This window comes from Salmo salar, chromosome ssa16 (genome assembly GCF_905237065.1).
Source record: "Salmo salar chromosome ssa16, Ssal_v3.1, whole genome shotgun sequence".
Taxonomy (NCBI): Eukaryota; Metazoa; Chordata; class Actinopteri; order Salmoniformes; family Salmonidae; genus Salmo; species Salmo salar.
This window is the reverse complement of record NC_059457.1, coordinates 66059392-66079991: the sequence shown is the minus strand read 5'-3', so window position 1 is coordinate 66079991 and position 20600 is coordinate 66059392. Positions and strand designations below refer to the sequence as shown.

The window sequence follows — 20600 nt, the reverse complement described above, 5'->3', positions numbered from 1 at the left end:
TCACTTTAATTTGTAACGTGCCTTTCCATACTGTGCGGTGTGCGTAAAAGCGAAGGAAATGTGGCAACTGGCCATGGTGAAAATGGTCATGCGAAATAATGTAATTGGTAGCTATACTACAAACTCTCATCTTGTAAAATAGTGTGCAGTAGGCTATGGCCTAATCGATGCAATGCATAGTCTATTATAGGAAAATGACCAACATCGAATAACAGAGCACGATATTGAAATAATATTTCCAAAATTATTTCCAAAATTATAATAATGAGATTTGAAATCGTCTCTGTTTATCAACATCTGAGGATTATGGAATCATGGTCAGTGTTGTCTATATATAATGATTTATAATCATATTTGTGTTGCTTCAGTGAATGTTGAGGTCTCTAAAGACAAATGTGTAGGCCAGTGGATGCCAGCGAGTCTGACTCTTCAAGTTGGCACGCATCAATGCAGATTCCAAGGAGGACTAGTTCGGGTGCTGTAGAGTGCAGAGAACGTGTCCATCATTTCATTCATAAGAGCCGGAGCAACAGAGCCCGCTTATTCGTCCTCTTTTTCTTCGCTGCTGACATGCAGTCTTTCTTGTCTCCATTTAACAAGGCGATCTTAGTGGCTTTGTTTATTTTTGCCATCTTACTCATTCTTTATGTAATACTATGGTATATATGCCGTGACGTGGATTGCGACCACGGTATATGACGCTTGTCGTGAGAAAAGCAGACGATACCCTGACTTTGGCTTATACGGAGACGCGCCAGGGTGACCCTTTGGTAAGTCCACAGGCGCGTCTTGACCGCTCTGACCATGAGCTCAAGGTGCATCATTTAACCAACGGTAACATGGAATTCGTTTGTATATATTGGTGATGTTGAGTACAATATGTGCAGTTCCTTTGATGTCTATCGTGTAGGCTGAATACCCTATTCAATTTGATCTCCAACGTGTTGCGCCACATTCGTGTTAGCATGAGGTAGGCTATTGCAAAGCAGGGGGATTGTTTCCCTTCATTTCTATTGGTATTCATAGTAACATTTTATAATTCAGTAAAACGTATATTAGTGGAAAAGCTGCTATCGTGTGACAAAGAAGGCGGGAAGGAGGTTCAGGCTACACGTTTTTGAAGCATCTGTGTCACCCTTATCCCCCTCGCTCGCAAATGTCCCGTTATTGGTCATCCAACAAAAACCCCGTTGACAATTCATAGAGACATGAGGAGGCATCAATAACATTTTAAATTCTATTTAATCATTATGGTTCGGATTCTGATTTTGGTTCATCCACAATTGGAAAGTATGATGGGAATAGATGGGATTGATTTTATTCTATGAATATTTCAATTCTGCGGAATGTCCTGTAAATGCTTACCTTTAAAACAGCTCTGCTTTTTTATTTTAGTTCATTTGACCTTATACCGTGTCCTGTGTATCCAACATTAGATATAATAACATTGCAATAACAAAATCCCAACCATCTCTATAAATATTTGCATTGAAATCAAAGAGAAAGCTTTTTGATGCAGACACTCAGCATATAGCCTATTCATATTGTTGGATAACAATTTATGCCTACTGCCCCCAGTAGTCTATTCTACAATGCATAAAAAATTCTTATTTAATAATCCCACTCAGTCTGAACTTCCCACTCATGCTGTTCTTCCTCAGCTTTTAAGGTTCCTTGGATAACTCTTGCCTTGATAAAGAACAGTTTACTTAAGCATGGGGTTCTTGATGTGGATCTACTGTTCTTCAGAATTCTAAAAGCTTCTTGAAATAAATGGAAGCCTGCATACATTTAAATGGGAGTTAAATTAACACTCAGTTGTGTAAAAGAACCCCAGGGTTGGTGTTAATAACCAGAGTTGAACCAAAACCATGCAATACAGGACCAAAAGTATGTGGACACCTTCTCGTCAAACATCGCATTCCAAAATCATAGGCATTAATATGGAGTTGCCCCCCCTTTTTTTGCTGCTACAACAGCCTCCACTCTTTTCCACTAGATGTTGGAACATTGCTGCGGGGACTTTCTTCCATTCAGCCACAAGAGCATTAGGGAAGTCGGGCACTGATGTTGGGCGATTAGGCCTGGCTCGCAGTTGGCATTCTAATTCATCCCAAAATTGTTCGACGGGGTTGAGGTCAGGACTCTGTGCAGGCCAGTCAAGTTCTTCCACACTGATCTCGATAAACCATTTCTGTATGGACCTCGCTTTGTGCACGGGGGCATTGTCATGCTGAAACAGGAAAGGGCCTTCCCCAAACTGTTGCTGTTTTTGCATATATTACTTTCAGTTTTGTACAGCAGCTTCAAACAGCTGTAAATACAATATTTTGCTTATGGAAACTATATAGCGGTTTAGATGGTACAATGATTCTCTACACTATACTTGCTTGTTTTGTCAGATAAACTTAAATTAGGTGTCATGTCCTGACCAGTAAAGGGGTTATTTGTTATTGTAGTTTGGTCAGGACGTGGCAGGGGGTATTTGTTTTATGTGGTTCGGGGTTTGTTGGGATATGTATTTATGTAAGAGAGGTGTTTGTTTTATGTGTTCCGGGGTTTTGGGGTATTGTTCTATGTTTTGTATTTCTATGGTTTTTCTATGTTGTGTATTTCTTTGTTGGCCTGGTATGGACAGAACTTCCCACCACCAAAGGACCAAGCAGCGGGGTAAGGAGCAGCAGAGGAACTATATGGACTATGGGGAATCATGGACATGGGAGGAGATCCTGGACGGGGCAGGACCATGGCACCAGGCTGGGGAGTACCGACGGCCTAAGGAGGAGCTGGAGGCAGCCAAGGCGGAGCGGCGCCGTTACGAGGCATTATACGCGCCAATTGGCAAGTGCGAGAGGCCAAATTCTTGGGGGGGCACACGGGAAGAGTGGCTAGGTCAGGTAATAGACCTAAGCCAACTCCCCGTGCTTATTATGGGGAGCAGCGGATCATGAGAGCGCCGGTCTATGCGGAAGTGCGCACAATCTCACCCATGCGCACGCACAGTCCGGTGCGAGCGATCCCAGCCCCTCGCAGGTGCCGTGCTAGAGTGGGCATCCAGCCAGGTAGGATTATGCCTGCGCAGCACATCTGGCCACCAGTGCGTCTCCTAGGCCCAGGCTACCCTGCGCCTGCTCTACACACGGCAGCCATCAGGCCTCTGCACAGCCCAGTTTGCCCTGTGCCAGCACTCTGCTCGTGCAGGGCTACTGTTACCACCCAGCCAGGACGGGTTGTGCAGGCTGTGCGCTTCAGACCTCCAGTGATTGTTCATGGCCCGGTGTATCCAGTTCCTGCTCCTCGCACTAGCCTTGAGGTGCGTGTTTCCAGTCTGGCGCCTCCAAAGCCAGCACCACGCACCAGGCCTCCAGTGCATCAGCCCAGTCCAGTACGTCCTGTTCCCGCTCCTCGCACTAGCCTTGGGATGCGTGTCTCCAGTCTGGTACCTCCAGTACCAGCCCCACGCACCAGGTCTCCAGTGCGTCAGCCCAGTCCAGTTCATCCTGCTCCTGCTCCTCGCACTAGCCCTGTGGTGCGTGTCCCTAGTCTGGCGCCTCCAAAGCCAGCCCCACGCATCAGGCCTTCAGTGCGCAGTCCCCGTCCAGAGCTTCCGGCGACAGTTCCCCGTCCAGAGCTTCCGGCGACAGTGCCCCGTCCAGAGCTTCCGGCGACAGTTTCCCGTCCAGTGCTTCCAGCGATGTCTTACAGTCCGGAGCCTGCAGAGACGGCCCACAGTCCGGAGCCTGCAGAGACGGCCCACAGTCCGGAGCCTGCAGAGACGGCCCACAGTCCGGAGCCTGCAGAGACGGCCCACAGTCCAGAGCCTGCAGAGACGGCCCACAGTCCTGAGCCTGCAGAGACGGCCCACAGTTCGGAGCCGACAGAGACGGCCCACAGTTCGGAGCTGACAGAGACGCCCTCCAGTCCGGAACCGGAGCAGCCAGAGTCGCCCTACAGTACGGAACCGGAGCAGCCAGAGTCGCCCTCCAGTCCGGCGCAGCCAGAGTCGCCCTTCAGTCGTCGTTGTTTTTGTTATTTTGTTTTGTGTTCACGTTTTCCTCTAATAAAAGAAGATGAGTGTACACATTCCCGCTGCTTTTTGGTCCACAGTTTACGACGAGCATGACATTAGGCGAACTATTCGAATTTTAGCAACCAGGAAATGGCGGAGACATTTCCCCATAGCGAATCTTTAAGGTATTTAATTTTTATGACAAGATATTCACTTAGGATCTCACTTTATGAAGGCCACAGGACTTAATATGAAAGAATGCAACAACTATGTCTCTGTCATTAGCAAAAAAAATCACTTGAAAGGCACCATAGGAAATATGCAGATCAGGCTTAAAACCATACAGCAGGGCTATTCAGTTACGGTCCTGGAGGGCCGAGCCATTTCATTTTTCTTTTTTCAAAGAACCATCTCATTTATGGTTCTTCAAAGACCCTAAAATGGTTTTCTTATGGCTTTGCTCTCAAGAACCTTATTTGGTTCCAACTTGCACCTTTTATTTTTAATAGTGCAGTCTGAACTGACTGTCTGCGTCCGAAATGGCACCCTATTCCCTATGTAGTGCACTACTTTTGACCAGAGCTTTATGTAGGGAATAGGATGCAATTTGGGACACAACTGACTCTTGGGCCCAGGTCAAAAGTAGTGCATTATGTAGGGAATAGGGTGCAATTTGGGACGCAGGGAGAGGAGACCTCTAAATAGGAGACCTCTAAATAGAGAGAGATGTATTTGCATAACACTTTAAAGTTGGAGCATACCCACCTGCTCTGTTCTAGCCTAGCCTACTGCTCTATAATTCCAGTAAAGGTAAACCTGAAGTTTGTCAATCCCTCAGGGGGCCTTCATGGAATGAGCTCCCTGCTGTTTGACAGAACACAAAGACGGTGCACTTTCCTGACAGTGTAAACAACATCATCGAAACACACAACATTGGGTTGACTTGATTTGACTGTAGACTGTCTGCCAGCGATGCTGTCTTGTAACTTTTCAAGAACAGTGTTTAATAACCAAAACCTGATGCATTCTATCACTATGACACCGGCGAGTCAGTCACTCTAAAATGCTATTTGGAGAACAGTAAAAAGAAGCAAAAATGACCCCAGCCATTATCACCATGGCTGCTGTAGCTTCATTCAGTCGATCTACAAATACATAGTCTATTAGCTATACAATTAGCCCCTACATATTAACTCACATTAACTCAGCACCGGGATTAAAAACTATAATTTAATACAGAAGGATCGCTTAGCAAAAAAAGTATTTAATAAACAAAAGGTAAACAAATACCTTTGCTTTACAGAAAAAAAGTTTGTGCAGTTGTACAGCTAATTTCCTGCAATTCTACACATTTTGACATTACTTATGCCATGTTAATATGTTATCTGAGTGAAAGTAACAAAAAAGAATCAATGGGGGCCCTCTGGAGGTTGGAGGTCAGAGCCCCTGGGCACATGCTCCCGGGTGGCGCAGCAGTCAAAGGCACTGCATCTCAGTTCTAGAGGCATCACTACAGACCCTGGTTCAATTCCAGGCTGTATCACAACTGGCCGTGATTGGGAGTCCCATAGGGCGATGCACAATTTGCCCAGCTACATCCGGGTTAGGGTTTGGCCAGTGTAGGCCGTCATTGTAAGTAAGAATTTGTTCTTAACTGACTTGCCTACTTAAATAAAGGTTAAATTGTCACAACTTCCACCGAAGTTGGTGCCTCTCCTTGTTCGGGCGGCGTTCGGCGGTCAAGGTCACCGGCTTTCTAGCTGCCACCGATTTGCATTTCTTTTTCTATGTTGTTCTGTCTTGATTGTACACACCTGGTTCCCATTACGTTATAATTTATTCCCTATTTAACCCTCTGGTTCCCACATGGTTTTGTGCGTGTTTGTTCTTTGTTTAGTGTTCAAGACTTCTGTGAGCTGGTGTGTTTTTCCCTGCGTGGAAATCGTTGTTGTTTCTTTTCAAGTAAAGTACGTATTTTCCTCAGTTATGTGTCCTGCGCCTGACTCCGTCCTAACCGCTGCACACTGACACTTGACAGAAACACGCACCTAAAAAATGGAGTCAGCAGGTGCACCCAGTCCTCCGTTACCAGTGGAGGAGCACGTCCAGCAGCACGCAACGATGCTGCACACCATGGAGCGATGGGAGAGAGGGGGTTATCCCACACTCCCATCAACTTCACGCCAACCCACACCGCTGTCCATCCCTCCGTCACCTAGACCCAGTGGGATTCGGCTCTCGCTCCCGAGGGCATATGATGGGACGGCTGCCGGGTGCCAGGGGTTCCTGCTCCAGTTGGAGCTCTACATGGTGACCGTCCACCCGGCTCCCTCGGGATACGAGAGCGTGTCCGCCCTCATCTCCTGTTTGTCGGGGAAAGTGCTTGAGTGGGCCAATGCCGAATGGGGAGGAATAGACGCAGCGTTGGTCCGCTATGAGGATTTCACCCGCCGCTTCCGGGTGGACTTCGAACATCCACCTGAGGGGAGAGCGGCGGGGGAACGCTGGTTCCATCTCAGACAGGGGATGAGGAGCGCACTGGACTTCAGGACCCTGGCTGCCAGCGCGGGATGGAATGAGAGGGCCCTGATCAACCATTACCGGTGTAGTCTACGTGAGGACGTTCGTCGGGAGCTGGCCTGCAGGGACACCACCCTTACCCTTGACCAGCTGGTGGATTTATCCATCCGGCTGGATAACCTGTTGGCCACCCGCGGACGTCCGGATCAGGGTCCGTCCATTCCATCTCCCAGCACCTCCGATCCTACACCTATGGAGCTCGGAGGTGCTGCTCTAAGGGTGACTGGAGGGGGGGCCGTTTCCTGCACCACCTGTGGCCGCAGAGGGCACACTGCTGCTGGTCGGTGCTGGATAGGTTCCCCAGGGAGTCGAGCCAGCAGGCAGGGCACTGGTGGATCATCCCAGGTGAGTAGGCACCCGACTCACCCAGAGCTCCCTGTTGCGCACATGTGTGTATGTATTGAATTTCCTGAATTTTCCCCGCATTCCCAGCATAAGGCGCTAGTAGATTCAGGCGCAGCAGGGAACTTTATTGACCGTTCATTTGCACTTAGATTAGGGATCCCTATTGTTCCTGCTGATGTGCCCTTCCCTGTACATGCCTTAGACAGTCATTCTTTAGGGTCGGGCCTGATTAGGGAGGTCACAGCTCCACTATGTATGATAACGCAGGAGGGTCATGAGGAGAGAATTAGTCTCTTCCTGATCGATTCTCCTGTGGTGTTGGGGCTTTCCTGGTTGGCCTATCATGACCCCACTATTTCGTGGCAACAGAGGGCTCTCAAGGGATGGTCACGTCAGTGCTCAGGGAGGTGTATAGGTGTTTCCATAGGTACAACTACGGTGGAGAGTCCAAACCAGGTCTCCACCATGCACATCCCCCCTGAATATGCCGATTTGGCTCTCGCCTTCTGTAAAAAGAAGGCGACTCAACTACCACCCCATCGATGGGGGGATTGTGCGATAAATCTCCTGGTAGACACAGCACTTCCCAGGAGACACGGGTATCCTCTGTCTCAGGAGGAGACAGCGGCTATGGAAACATATGTCTCAGAATCTCTGGGACAGGGATACATTCGGCCTTCCACTTCACCTGCCCCCTCGAGTTTCTTTTTTGTGAAGAAGGATGGAGGTTTACGCCTGTGCATTGACTATAGAGGTATAAATCAGATCACGGTTAAGTACAATTACCCGCTGCCTCTCATAGCCAGTGTGACCGAGTCATTGCACGGGGCGCGCTTCTTCACCAAATTGGATCTCAGGAGCACTTACAACCTGGTGCGTATCCGGGAGGGGGATGAGTGGAAGACGGCATTTAGTACCACCTCTGGGCACTATGAGTACCTCGTCATGCCGTACGGGTTGATGAATGCTCCATCAGTCTTCCAATCCTTTGTAGATTAGGTTTTCAGGGACCGGCACGGGCAGGGTGTAGTAGTGTATATAGATGACATTCTAATATACTCTGCTACATGCGCCGAGCATTTGTCCCTGGTGCGCAAGGTGCTTGGTCGACTGTTGGAGTAGGACCTGTATGTCAAGGCTGAGAAATGTCTGTTCTTCCAACAGTCCGTTTCCTTCCTAGGGTACCGCCTGTCCTCGTCAGGGGTGGAGATGGAGAATGACCATATTTCAGCTGTGCGTAATTGGCCGACTCCAACCACGGTAAAGGAGGTGCAGCGGTTCGTAGGGTTTGCCAACTACTACCGGAGGTTTATCTGGGGCTTTGGTCAGGTAGCGGCTCCCATTACCTCCTTGCTGAAGGGGGGACCGGTGCGACTGCAGTGGTCAGCTGGGGCGGACAGGGCTTTTGGTCACCTGAAGGCTCTGTTTACCTCGGCTCCCGTGCTGGCTCATCCTGATCCTTCCTTGGCATTCATAGTAGAGGTGGACGCATCCGAGGCTGGGATAGGAGCTGTGCTGTCTCAGCGCTTGGGTACGCCACGAAAGCTCCGCCCCTGTGCTTTCTTTTCGAAGAAGCTCAGCCCGGTGGAGCGGAACTATGATGTGGGGGACCGGGAGCTGTTGGCTGTTGTCAAGGCTTTGAAGGCGTGGAGGCATTGGCTTGAGGGGTCTAAACACCCTTTCCTCATTTGGACTGACCACCGCAATCTGGAGTACATCCGGGCGGCGAGGAGAATGAACCCTCGCCAGGCAAGGTGGGCCATGTTTTTCACCCGTTTTGTTTTCACCCTATCCTACAGACCAGGTTCCCAGAACGCTAAGGCAGACGCACTGTCCCGGATGTATGACACAGAGGAGCGGTCCACGGATCCCACTCCCATACTTCCGGCTTCTTGGCTGGTGGCACCGGTGGTATGGGAGGTTGACACGGACATCGAGCAGGCATTACGTACGGAGCCCACTCCCACCCAGTGTCCAGTTGGGCATCTATACGTTCCGTTTGATGTCCGTGATCAATTGATCTGTTGGGCCCACACGTCACCCTCCTCTGGTCATCCCAGCATCGGTCGGACAGTGCGCTGTCTTAGTGGGAAGTACTGGTGGCCCACTTTAGCTAAGGACGTGAGGGTTTATGTTTCCTCCTGCTTGGTGTGCACCCAGTGCAAGGCACCAAGACACCATCACAGAGGGAAGTTACAACCCATACCCATTCCACAACGGCCGTGGTCACACCTATTGGTGGATTTCGTGACGGATCTTCCTCCGTCACAAGGAAACACCGCGATTCTGGTCGTTGTGGATCGGTTTTCTAAGTCCTGCCGTCTCCTTCCTTAGCCTGGTCTCCCTATGGCCCTACAGACTGCAGAGGCCCTGTTTACACACGTCTTCCAGCACTACGGGGTGCCTGAGGATATAGTGTCTGAACGGGGTCCCCAGTTCACATCGAGGGTCTGGAGGGCGTTCATGGAACGTCTGGGGGTCTCGGTCAGCCTGACCTCAGGGTTTCACCCCAAGAGTAATGGGCAGGTGGAGAGTTAACCAGGATGTGGGTAGGTTTCTGCGGTCCTATTGCCAGGACCGGCCGGAGGAGTGGGCGGCTTTCATCCCCTGGGCAGAGATGGCCCAAAACTCCCTCCGCCACTCCTCCAGTAACCTGTTTCCGTTTCAGTGTGTACTAGGTTATCAGCCGGTCCTGGCACCGTAGCATCAGAGCCAGATCGAGGCACCTGCGGTGGATGAATGGTTTCGGCGCTCGGAGGAGACATAGGACGCTGCCCATGTGCGCCTGCAACGGGCCATCAGGCGACAGAAGGCGAGCGCCGACCGCCACCGCAGAGAGGGTCTGGCTCTCGACCCGAAACCTGCCCCTGCGCCTGTCCTGCCGGAAGCTGGGTTCGCGGTTTGTGGGGCCATTTAAAGTCTTGAGGAGACTGAACGAGGTATGTTATAGGTTACAGGTTCCCCCTGATTACCGTATTAACCCCTCGTTCCATGTGTCTCTCCTCAGGCCGGTGGTGGCTGGTCCGCTCCAGCAGTCAGGTGCGGGAGGTTCCTCCGCCCCCTCTGGACACCGAGGGGGCCCTGGCGTATACTGTGTCGAGCCATCATGGACTCAAGGCGTCGGGCGAGTGGCCTTCAGTACCTCATGGAGTGGGAGGGGTACGGTCCGGAAGAGAGATGCTGGGTGCTGGTGGAGGACATCCTGGACCCTTCCTTACTGCAGGAATTTCACCGTCTCCACCCGGATCGCCCTGCGCCTCGTCCTCCGGGTCGTCCCCGAGGCTGGTGTCGGCACGCTGGTGGAGCCGTGCGTAAAGGGGGGGGTACTGTCACGACTTCCGCCGAAGTTGGTGCCTCTCCTTGTTCGGGCGGCGTTCGGCGGTCAAGGTCACCGGCTTTCTAGCTGCCACCGATCTACGTTTCTTTTTCTATGTTGTTCTGTCTTGATTGTACACACCTGGTTCCCATTACGTTATAATTTATTCCCTATTTAACCCTCTGGTTCCCACATGGTTTTGTGCGTGTTTGTTCTTTGTTTAGTGTTCAAGACTTCTGTGAGCTGGTGTGTTTTTCCCTGCGTAGAAATCATTGTTGTTTCTCTTCGAGTAAAGTACGTATTTTCCTCAGTTGTGTCCTGCGCCTGACTCCGTCCTAACTGCTGCACAATGACACTTGACATAAATAAAACAAATGTGCCCCTTGTGCCCAGTCAGTAGTTCGGCCATGATTAATACAAGTTTAGATAGCTGGCTAGACTAATTAACTATTCAAAAACAATTACTGGTATTGGCTAATGGAGTGACTGTCATGGCTAACTGAGTGACTGTCAGTGAGTAAAAAGATGAAACTGTACAACCAATTTTCGAAATTGCACCTTGTGTATTCTATTCTAACTCTCAACACTAAGACCTTGAGTGAGTTCCTAAAATAAAAATGACAGAGGTCCAGACCTCGGTGTCCTCTTATGTAGCAATTGCCATGGTTCTCGTATTTTAATGAGCTGGCTAGCCAGCTAATGGTAGATAGCTAGCAACAAACCAACACATTGTCTTGAAAGTAGATTTTAGTTGCCTGGCTTGCTACTAAGATATTCTAAATACATTTTTAAACACGTTTATTTTGGTGCAAAAAAATGTGCAGGTAACGTTGCTATTTGGACCAGGCTGTTGCGATGTTATGCAGACTGCCATTTTTGTGTTTATAATTTTTTACAAGGACAAGTTTGTCAGACAACAACAATAGAATGTTCACAATTGAATGCGTGCCAAAGACAGTTAGATGAAAAGCAACATTTATACTGAGGACTTTTAAATACATTACGACAATCCAGTAGCGGTGCATGGGTAAAATCACTGCCATATTACAACCTATGTGTTGTGATAATTGCATTGTTTGCTCTATAACCTTTTAGTGCATATGCCTTGTGATATATAGGCCTAAGGCCGAGACAATAAGAATACACAGTGGCAGAATAAATTTAACCACACATTTGTTTATTTTTTTACTGGAGAGCAACGTCTATCCAGTGAAGTCCACAAAACATATTGCATGTAACAAACCTACATGACCTACAGCATGGTCAAGCAAGGTAATGTTTCCGACATTTTCAGACTTCTAAACAACTGTTTCTTTAGAACCTTGGAGAGTCGCAAAGAAAACAGGAGCTGCCTCCACTATTCCAGCACCATTTCAACATCATATAATCACCTATGCTTAGTCTAATACAGTGACAACTAAAAGATACCAAAAGTGATTTAGTCCAGTCAACATAAGCTAAATATGATGTGGCTATCTATGGTATTGATTTCTGTGTGTGTGCGTGCGTGTGTGCAAGTAGAAAAAAACATGTTGACTCACCCCACTTGTAGAGAAATGCCAATACCATCCTCCTCTTTCATGTTGTCTGAACAGTCTATGACTCTTGTTATATGTTTCACGCTTTTAGTTTTTGTTGTCCTTGGCTACCTGGCTAAAATACGTGCTCACTAGCCTAACTTCCTTTCATGAGCAACAATACGCCAATCCAGCTAGGTAACATTAGCATACTACATCTAGCTATATGTTGAACTTCCATCCTCTCAGGCCAGGGGCACAATATATGAATTTATGGTTGGATCAGAATCACCGTTATAATCATTGACCAGTACGGAGAAATAATCCTTGGCTAATTTAAGAAAGGGACAATTTTAGCTAGCTAGCTAGCCACCAGAGGACAACAACACAACGAGATGCAACAGTTCATGTTTTCTCTGTCAGTAATGATGTTTGGCTTGTGATGTGATTGGCCTGAAGCCAAATCCAAACTAGCTTCCCTTGACACTTTTTTTTTGGTGTGCCAGGACCATTCACAGCTGTACTCACTCACTTTAGCTCAACGCTGATTGGCTATGATTTTTTATTTTATCAAGTCAAATCAATTTTTATTTGTCACATGCGCCGAATTCAACAGGTACAATAGACCTTACAGTGAAATGCTTACTTACAAGCCCTTAACCAACAATGCAGTTTTAAGAAAATACCTAAAAAAGTAAGAAATTAAAGGAAGAAATAATTAAAGAGCAGCAGTAAAATAACAATAGCGAGGCTATATACAGGGGGTACCGGTACAGAGTCAATGTGCGGGGGCACCAGTTAGTCGAGGTAATTGAGGTAATATGTACATGTAGGTAGAGTAATTAAAGTGACTGTGCATAATGCTCGCTGACTTCCCTTGCATTCAATGCTACGCGCTGCAACAACGTCATACTCTTTCTGACCTTACAGCATCAGATAGATACTCTGCACATACTGAGACAGAGGGACGCTGTTTCATTCGCCCGAATGCTTTCTCCGGTGAGATACATTCAGCCTCTTGCGAATTGAAGGACATTTATGAAACACAGAGAGACGAACTATAAATTATTTTGTATGTTTTGTTAGCCTCGCTTCACTTGGCGTCCATGTATACATGCCACTGCCACAATCATCACTAGGTCAGTTGGCGGAAAGAAAAGTTGGTGGAATGCTACAGTTTGTGGGTTTTCATCTCTACTGAAAGGGATAAACTAGAGGTACCCAAACTTTTGGGCCCATGACCCCATTTTGATATCAAAATGTTTTCACGACCCACCATGTAAATAAAGTGATGTAATCAACGGCCAATGTAAATTTGACAGCCTATTACAAATCAGTCTGACTATACTTTTGACATGATTTCAATCTGAAGGAAGTATGGGGTTGAAGTGACTGAAATGCATCAGAATGGTATTGGGAAGTTCAGAAGACAATTATTTTGTATGACCTTCTTTGTAGAAAGGGATGTCATCATTGATAAAGTACTTTTTTCCCCAGTCTGATTTGGTGCCTGGTCTTGTCCACTCTGTTCTAATTAGTCCTGCTCGGATTGTGGGCATTGCAGATGGAAACAGAAGACACATAAGATAGAGCCACATTTGCACTGTAGGAAGAAACCAGAAACCGCTCTGGTTATTACAACTCTAGTGGCTACCAGAGATTACTGACGTTAACATCGGTTCTATGAACCATGCGCAATGTTTAAAAAATGCATTTTAGAGTTTCTCTTGCAACCCCATTTTCAAATCAGCCAAATCGCGACCCTTACTTTGGGAAACGCTGGGATAAACTGATAGACTCCTGTGTGATCTCGGCACCAATGTAGGCAAACCGACAGGGTCTATCAGTCCGGGTCGTTTGCTTGACTCAAGACTTTGTTGGACTGAGCAAAAGCCTAAATCTTGGAGTTTCCACAACGCCTTGGGCCTTAGGCAATATTATGTACATTAAACCTTCCTTAGATGATAGTGCGGTAAATGGAGCCATTTTTTGCATTCAGCATCACACCGCCAAGGGAAACATAGTATTCTTTCTAACAAAGATATCGACATATATTTCAGGATGTTATGTATCACTGGATATAATCATAATTCATGTAAACATAACAGTTTTGAAAACATAGCTTGTACAAAAAAAAGTGGTCTCTTGGCACAATTTACCAGGCTTAACACCTAACAAACACTTTGTACTTGTTTTAACACTTTCAACATAGGCCAGGCCCTGTTGTTACCTCATATCCCAGCGATAATTCCTTGCATTATGCTTAGGAAGAAAACACTTCAATTTGCTCAACTTGCCATTGGCTCAACCATTGGCTCATTTTGACTATATTAGCCCACACAGCTACAAGGATGCACTTTCATGTTAGGTTTAGGACCTCATATAGAAGCTTATAGAGACCCCACCTGATGTATAGAACAATCTTAAAAGTATCTAATTTGGTTTAGATACAGTACAAGCATCATGAAACCTCTAACACAATACATTCATTTGACTTGGATAAAAAAAATGTTTTTAATGTGGTTTCTTCCTTTGCAGACTCCACGAAATGATGACCTCTTCCTTAATATTTGGTCAAATTATTAATTTTGGGTATGGTTTCCTAGAAGCAAGGGTGGGTCAATTTACCCCTTTGGCTCAATTTACACCACTCTCCCCTATAGAAGTGAACCTCAACTATTTTCGACTAGTCAAAGCCTTTACAATCAAAGCCAATGCTTCATTTAAAATTATTGATACAAATTATCTGGCTAATATTTTATAACTGGATTTGTGAAGTAAGAAGTCTAAATAAATAAAAAAATACTGACGATATTATATTTGATGTACTGTACAGACCGTGAGACGAGATTAATAAGGGTGGACCTTTTTTTTCTCTCCTCACATCTCCACGCTTCCTGCGAGTTGCGTGCCCTACTCGTGATACAGATTTGAGGGGGCAGAACTAATGTCAAGGGGCGGAGCACGCTTCGGTGCACTCACAGAGCAGGAGGAACTTAGCGAAGCACAAGTGTGCAGAGTAGCACGGAATCCAAGGACTGAAACACACGAAGAGACCTGGCACAGATATGTGGCTACTGTCTTTCATTTTACCAATTTTGAGGCTGTATTTAGTGGGAGTTAAAGTTCTTCTGTATCAACTGTTCAACAAGTCTTTTACGTTACCAGGTTAGACTTTTCTGTTCATCCCCGTATTCATTGAAGATATTGAATGCAGCTGTGATGATCACTTATCCTAGCCTATAACGTTAGCTGCTGGCTAGAGCTGCCTGTTAACGTTAGCTACTTAGCTAGCTAGTGAAGGCTTTCAACAACAATAGCCAATTTGACTGAAAATTGACTAGCAAACGAATTAATATCAAAATGCAACCACTGTTTAACAAATTGTTGAGGAATTGATATAACTGGCTGTCATAAAATGAAGCTGCAAGTGTTATGCGATAGTTGACTGCTACTGTAACTTACCTATAGCCTTTGTTGTTAGGATATATGATCTGCTTTCCATAACCATTTTTTTCCAGCACAAAATATAAATTATATATCAGCATTCCATTTCACAAATGCACACAACCCCAGACCTAGGGTACTTTAACCCTACATTAAAGTAGCCTAGCCTGATGCTACAAAAATAGTAGCCTTGGTCTGTAATGGGAATGGGTTTTTGATCTATTCCTATGCACATTTTCAAAATTCATAGTGTGCCATAATACCATGCCTTGTAAGGTGAATCACACGTCATGATAATCTCACTACATATCTTCATTGTCTTGTGTGAACTATAGTGCTTTTGGAAGGATAGGGGTAATCAATGACCTTTAGCCCAGATTCCCACTTATTCACATCACATCAGAATGTCGAAATCCTCATGTGAATTTGTAGCCTAACATGGACTGACACAATAGCAGTGTTGTATTCTGTCTTGTTATAGAAAAGACCAATTAGCCTAAACCTCTCAAACATACCTAAGCATGCAAAAAATCCAGTTGTGTCATTTAGGGCCTAAGCTGTACTGAAGTTAGTTTTAGCCTTGGCAAAAGATGCTTGTGTAATTGGACCCTAGGCTTTATGGTGAGAGACCGGGTCAGGCAATTTTCAGTATCCCAATCACGATAAGACCGGCTAGTAATTAGAGGGATGATTGGGTCAACAAAATTGTCAATACTCAAAGCAGATTGCATTGTGTCCCCTAGATTTATGTTTAAGGTGGCGCCATGTCCTCCACAGCAGGGGAGAGGCAAGCTCATTCTGTACTGGCTCTTAGAATATTTTATTTAGAGAATATGTTGAATTACAAATAAGAAAAAACGTAGTTATAGCCTATTAATTACTGGGGTAAAAGCCCCTATCTGACATTTTCTTTTCCTGTTGACCTTTTGTTATCTCATGCCACCTTTATCTCACTGCCTTTGTTAGGTACTCAGTAATGAGTGAAGGCACCTAAAAGGATCATTGTCAAAGGAACAAAATGGAGGCCAAAGGTGCTTCCTCATCTAATCTCCACCTTGTCGCACATCCAAGGGCAAAAAGTAAAGTATGGAGGTATTTCGGCTTTGACACCGATGCAGACGGGTGTATACTACACTGGAGGAGGATCTACTGTCGCATATGTATGACTCAAATAGCATATTCCGGGAACACCTCTAATCTCTCGTACCACCTGGAGAAGAACCACCCAGTTGAGTTCTGTGAGTTTGTGAAGAGCAACACGGAGCAGATGCGTGAGGCGGTCGCAACGGCCTACTCCAAGATAAAGACTGAACCTATGCAGCAGCAATGTCAGGAAGCCATCCTGAAGCAGAGCCCAGCGTTTGAAAATATCAACCGACGGCATAATGATCTGACGTCTGCGATCATCAACTTTGTCTGTGAAGGGATGTACCCTGTGTCTGTGGTGGAAGAACCCACCTTTCAGGCCCTTTTAAGGACTGCAGATCCAAGATACTTGCCCCCTAGCAGAATCGACGTAGCAATGAAGGCCCTACCACAGAGGTACAATCAGATCCGAGATGCAGTGCTGGGTGAGGTGGCAGGGGTGGTAAACTGCGGTGTCTCAACTGACCTTTGGCAAAGCCAAACCCAGAACAGGACCTACATCTCCCTGTCCATGCACTCTCTGAACCAAAACGGACTAGGTTCTGGTTTCTCCATGAGTTCCAAATGCCTGAAAACTTTTGAAGTTCCAGAGGACAATACAGCTGAGAATATTACCAGAGCATTGTACGAAGCCTTTGTCGAATGGGGGATAACTCATAAAGTCAACGGTGCCACCACTAACGGTTCATTGGACATTGTGAAAGCTTGCTCTCTTCTGGATCTATCCGTGCAGATGCCTTGTCTTGGCCACACTATAAATCGAGGGATGGATGAGGCCTTTCAGCTGCCCAGAATTGACTGCTTTTTGGGACGTTGCCGCAAACTTGTTGATTATTTCCAACAGTCCGTGATGGCTATGTATCTGCTGCGAGAGAAGCAGAGGCAGCAAGGCCTAGTCCAGTGTGTCCTCATCAGAGACAGGGTCCGATCCTGGGTGACCACACTGACTATGCTCCAGCGCCTGAAAGAGCAGCAGGCCATTATCAGTGTGGTACTCATGGAGGACAGTGACAACCATCAGCTGAGTTTCAAGGACAGTGAATGGAACATGGTTGAGGGCTTGATTGGAGTTCTGCAACCTTTCAAACTGGTAGCTGACATGATAACAGACTGTAGGTATCCGACCATTAGTATGGTGAGGCCTGTCCTTCACATGCTGCTGAACACAACCCTCAAGGCCAAAGAAGGGGACGCAAAAGAGGTTGGCATGGCCAAAGAGGTCATCTCCAAGGTGTTGTCCAGCACCTACCCGCAGACGTCTGAGATTGCAACGTTTCTCAACGTCGCCACTTTCCTGGATCCCCGTTACAAGAGGCTTCCTTTCCTGTCCCCCCACGACCGCTCCCAAGTGGAGAGTAAAGTCATTGAGGAGGCCAAAGCCATTCTTGAGAAACAGAGGAATGAGAATGTGGTCACAGATGAATTGGCTCCTCTTTCTGATGAGCCACCCAACAAAAAACAGGCTCTTGACAAACCCTCTCCTTCATGTAGCAATGCAGGCAACCCTTTGGCTGTGATATTTTGCCAGTCAGGCAATGACGAGAACCAAGAGGAGCTACACGCTCAGGTCGTGGAAGAGCTGAGCAACTTCAAATCCCAGAAGATCCTGGGTCTCAACGAAGACCCTCTCCATTGGTGGTCGGACCGTATGGGCTTATTTCCTACTCTCCCCAAGGTGCTCCAGAAGTACTGGTGTGTCCCCGCCACTAGTGTCCCCTCCCACAGACTGTTCAGTTCCTCAGGGACTTTCTTCTGTGGTAAGAGGAACCGCCTCACCCCGGCACATGTAGACCAACAGGTGTTTCTCTATGAAAACTCACGCCGCTGCAATGAGGCTGAACCTGTTGAGGATGACTCAGGGGAATGGGGCTTGGGACAGGAGCAGGACTCTGGGTCAGGCCATGGAATAACTGGGCAAGCCACTGCACACTACCAAACAGTTACAATACCCTAATCCTAAAGGAAATACTTAACAATAGAATATATACTGAGGGCATTTAGTTCTTTACTAGTAAAAAGGATTTATGTGAGTGTAACATCTGGTGAATTTTCTATTTCTGATCATGCTGCGATTTTATTTCATTAACTATTTGATGTAGGGCTAAATGGCTTTTATTGTCCCAATGTTCAAGTCATTTCTGAGTCATTGTTTGCTTTGCTCTTTGAAGTCCTTAGACTGTTTAAGATGTCTTTACAGTACATTTTAGATTAGCTTTGATGTGCCAAGCTTTGTTATCTGTACTGAACTCTCAGAAGAATATAAAGTATATCCTATATAACTTGAATCTCGGCTTGCTCGTGTTCCATTTTGTGTTCAATGTGTCCAATACAACTTCCTCAGATGAGTCCCGATGGTACTACTAAGGTATCAAATTGCATTTATAGGCTTCTCAGTGTTACAGTTGTTTTGGAAACTAAATGAGCAACGAACTGCCCATTTAACCACTCACCAGCCGCCACTGCAAATGTGATGCAAAACTGATTGGGAGAAATGTAATAGAGTTGAAATCTCAACCATCCTGATCACCCTCAGTGCATAGATAAGCACTGCGGCTCTAATTTTAGTCATGCTAAACTGTCTGGCCGCGTGCAGGCTGTGGTTTGTGTGCTTGTTGCACAAAGTCATTTTATCTTCAGGGGCAGGAACTGTTGTTGTCAAGCAAAATGGATCTATGTGGCATCGATAATGAAGGGCTCTTCCTCCCTGCGTGTTTCAGGACTAGAGGTCGTTACGGACTTATTTACCTGTGACTCACTCAACTTCAGTCCGACTCCACACCGTACACTTCGATAACTGCAGATTACAGCACAATGTAATTTCTCTGACCCAACACAAATTGCCCCAAAATGGAGTACTGTGTGTTTTTTTTTTATAATGGGCAAAACAAAACTGAGTCAGCGGAATTACGTTTTGATTGCCCGTAATTGAGTTGTTCTCAGTGATATGTTGGACTGGATGGAATAAATACGCCTGTTTGTATCAACCCATAGATTTTCCATTGTATTGCAAGGCAATGGCAACGTATGGACCTTAGTTTTCTTTTTCTTCCTCACACAGTTTTGCCCAAACAAAATGGAAGGGTTGCCATAGTGACGGGGGGTGCCCGAGGAATGGGTTATGAGACTGCAAGACACCTGGCAAGCCTTGGCATGCATGTGGTTATAGGTATTGTACACACACACACCCTTTGGTCATGACTCAGTAATCTCCCAAATCATTCTAAATTGCTCAGTCCAACATAGTTGAAGCCTGTGTGCTAACATCCTTAGGTTAATGTTTTGTTGAATTGTAGCCTAAGTAATGTTGCACTGATTTTCACTACAGTACATAGGGAATCTAAGGGAATCCCTGCCTAAGGCAGTTATTTCCTAACCTAATCAAATTTGACTCATCAATCAAATTGAATAGGGTTTTGCAAAGAAATCATTATTAAGGTAATAGTGGCACTGCTTCAAAGAAACCCAAATCAGAAGTGTAGGTTTAGTCTTTCACTTGGCTCTCCCTGGTCTCTATGATGAGGGAAGGATACCTGCTGCTCCAGAGTACCCCATTCATTCATCCCTCCATCCATCCTCTTTTTCCCCCTAATCATTCCCCTCTCCTCCAGCTGGGAACTCTGAAGAGGATGGCCTGCAAGCTGTGAAGAAGATCCACGAAGAGGGCAGCGAGGGGAAAGGTAATTTTCTCATGACTATTTCCCTTATAGCCTCTCTCTCTCCCGCTCTCTCTCCTTCTGTCTCTCTATCGTTTCCACACAGCCATTGCAGAATGAATAGGCTACCTCTCAAATAGGTCTGCTCCTATACACAGGCAGTAAGCTATTCAGACATAGGCCTATGTACATGAGTGGCTTGACTTTTAACTGTGTTTTCCGGGGTAAAAAGTTGGGTTCATGCTGGTAAGAGTAAACCACTTCTCCTGCTTTGTAACAGAGGGAGGATGTCGGTACACCTGCACCTTGTCAGAGGCGGCTTGGACGCCAGAGTCCATTCCAAAGGCAATTATCTAAAGGCAGCAGGTTTTCTCTTCAATTCCCATTGTTTTTCCCCGGTCCCTCCTTCCCTTATATTTACTTTTTACATTTATTTTGATAAAAGCAAAGCCGTGTCACGAGTGGGAGCAGGGGAAAGGCGAGGGAGATGTTTGTCTGTGCTTGTGTTTGATCGAGTACGAAGAGGAAAGCGATCTGCTGCCAACCAGTCTCAGTTTCATTGTCATGCAGATGTGATTTAAAGAGGC

At 46.4% G+C, this 20600-nt stretch overlaps 2 protein-coding genes across 4 annotated transcripts in view; both read left to right on the top strand.

The window, feature by feature from the left end:
• The first annotated feature begins 488 nt into the window (after positions 1 to 488).
• The window catches only part of dhrsx (dehydrogenase/reductase (SDR family) X-linked), a 35221-nt gene continuing 15109 nt past the window's right edge, over positions 489 to 20600 (top strand). For 2 of the 3 annotated variants that reach the window (XM_014150060.2, XM_014150059.2), the window contains exons 1-3: positions 14756 to 14935; positions 19419 to 19526; positions 19969 to 20037. In XM_014150060.2, the coding sequence (XP_014005535.1) occupies positions 14836 to 14935; positions 19419 to 19526; positions 19969 to 20037 (277 nt within the window). In that variant the 5' untranslated portion in view covers positions 14756 to 14835. Of the gene's footprint in view, positions 771 to 14755; positions 14936 to 19418; positions 19527 to 19968; positions 20038 to 20600 lie in introns of those variants that run through there. The other variant, XM_014150061.2, reaches the window with a different exon arrangement.
• LOC106574273 (E3 SUMO-protein ligase ZBED1) lies at positions 14756 to 18645 on the top strand. Its single transcript, XM_014150058.2, has 2 exons — positions 14756 to 14935; positions 16181 to 18645. Exon 2 carries the CDS (start codon positions 16233 to 16235, stop codon positions 18312 to 18314), a length of 2082 nt encoding a protein of 693 aa, XP_014005533.1. The 5' UTR covers positions 14756 to 14935; positions 16181 to 16232; the 3' UTR covers positions 18315 to 18645.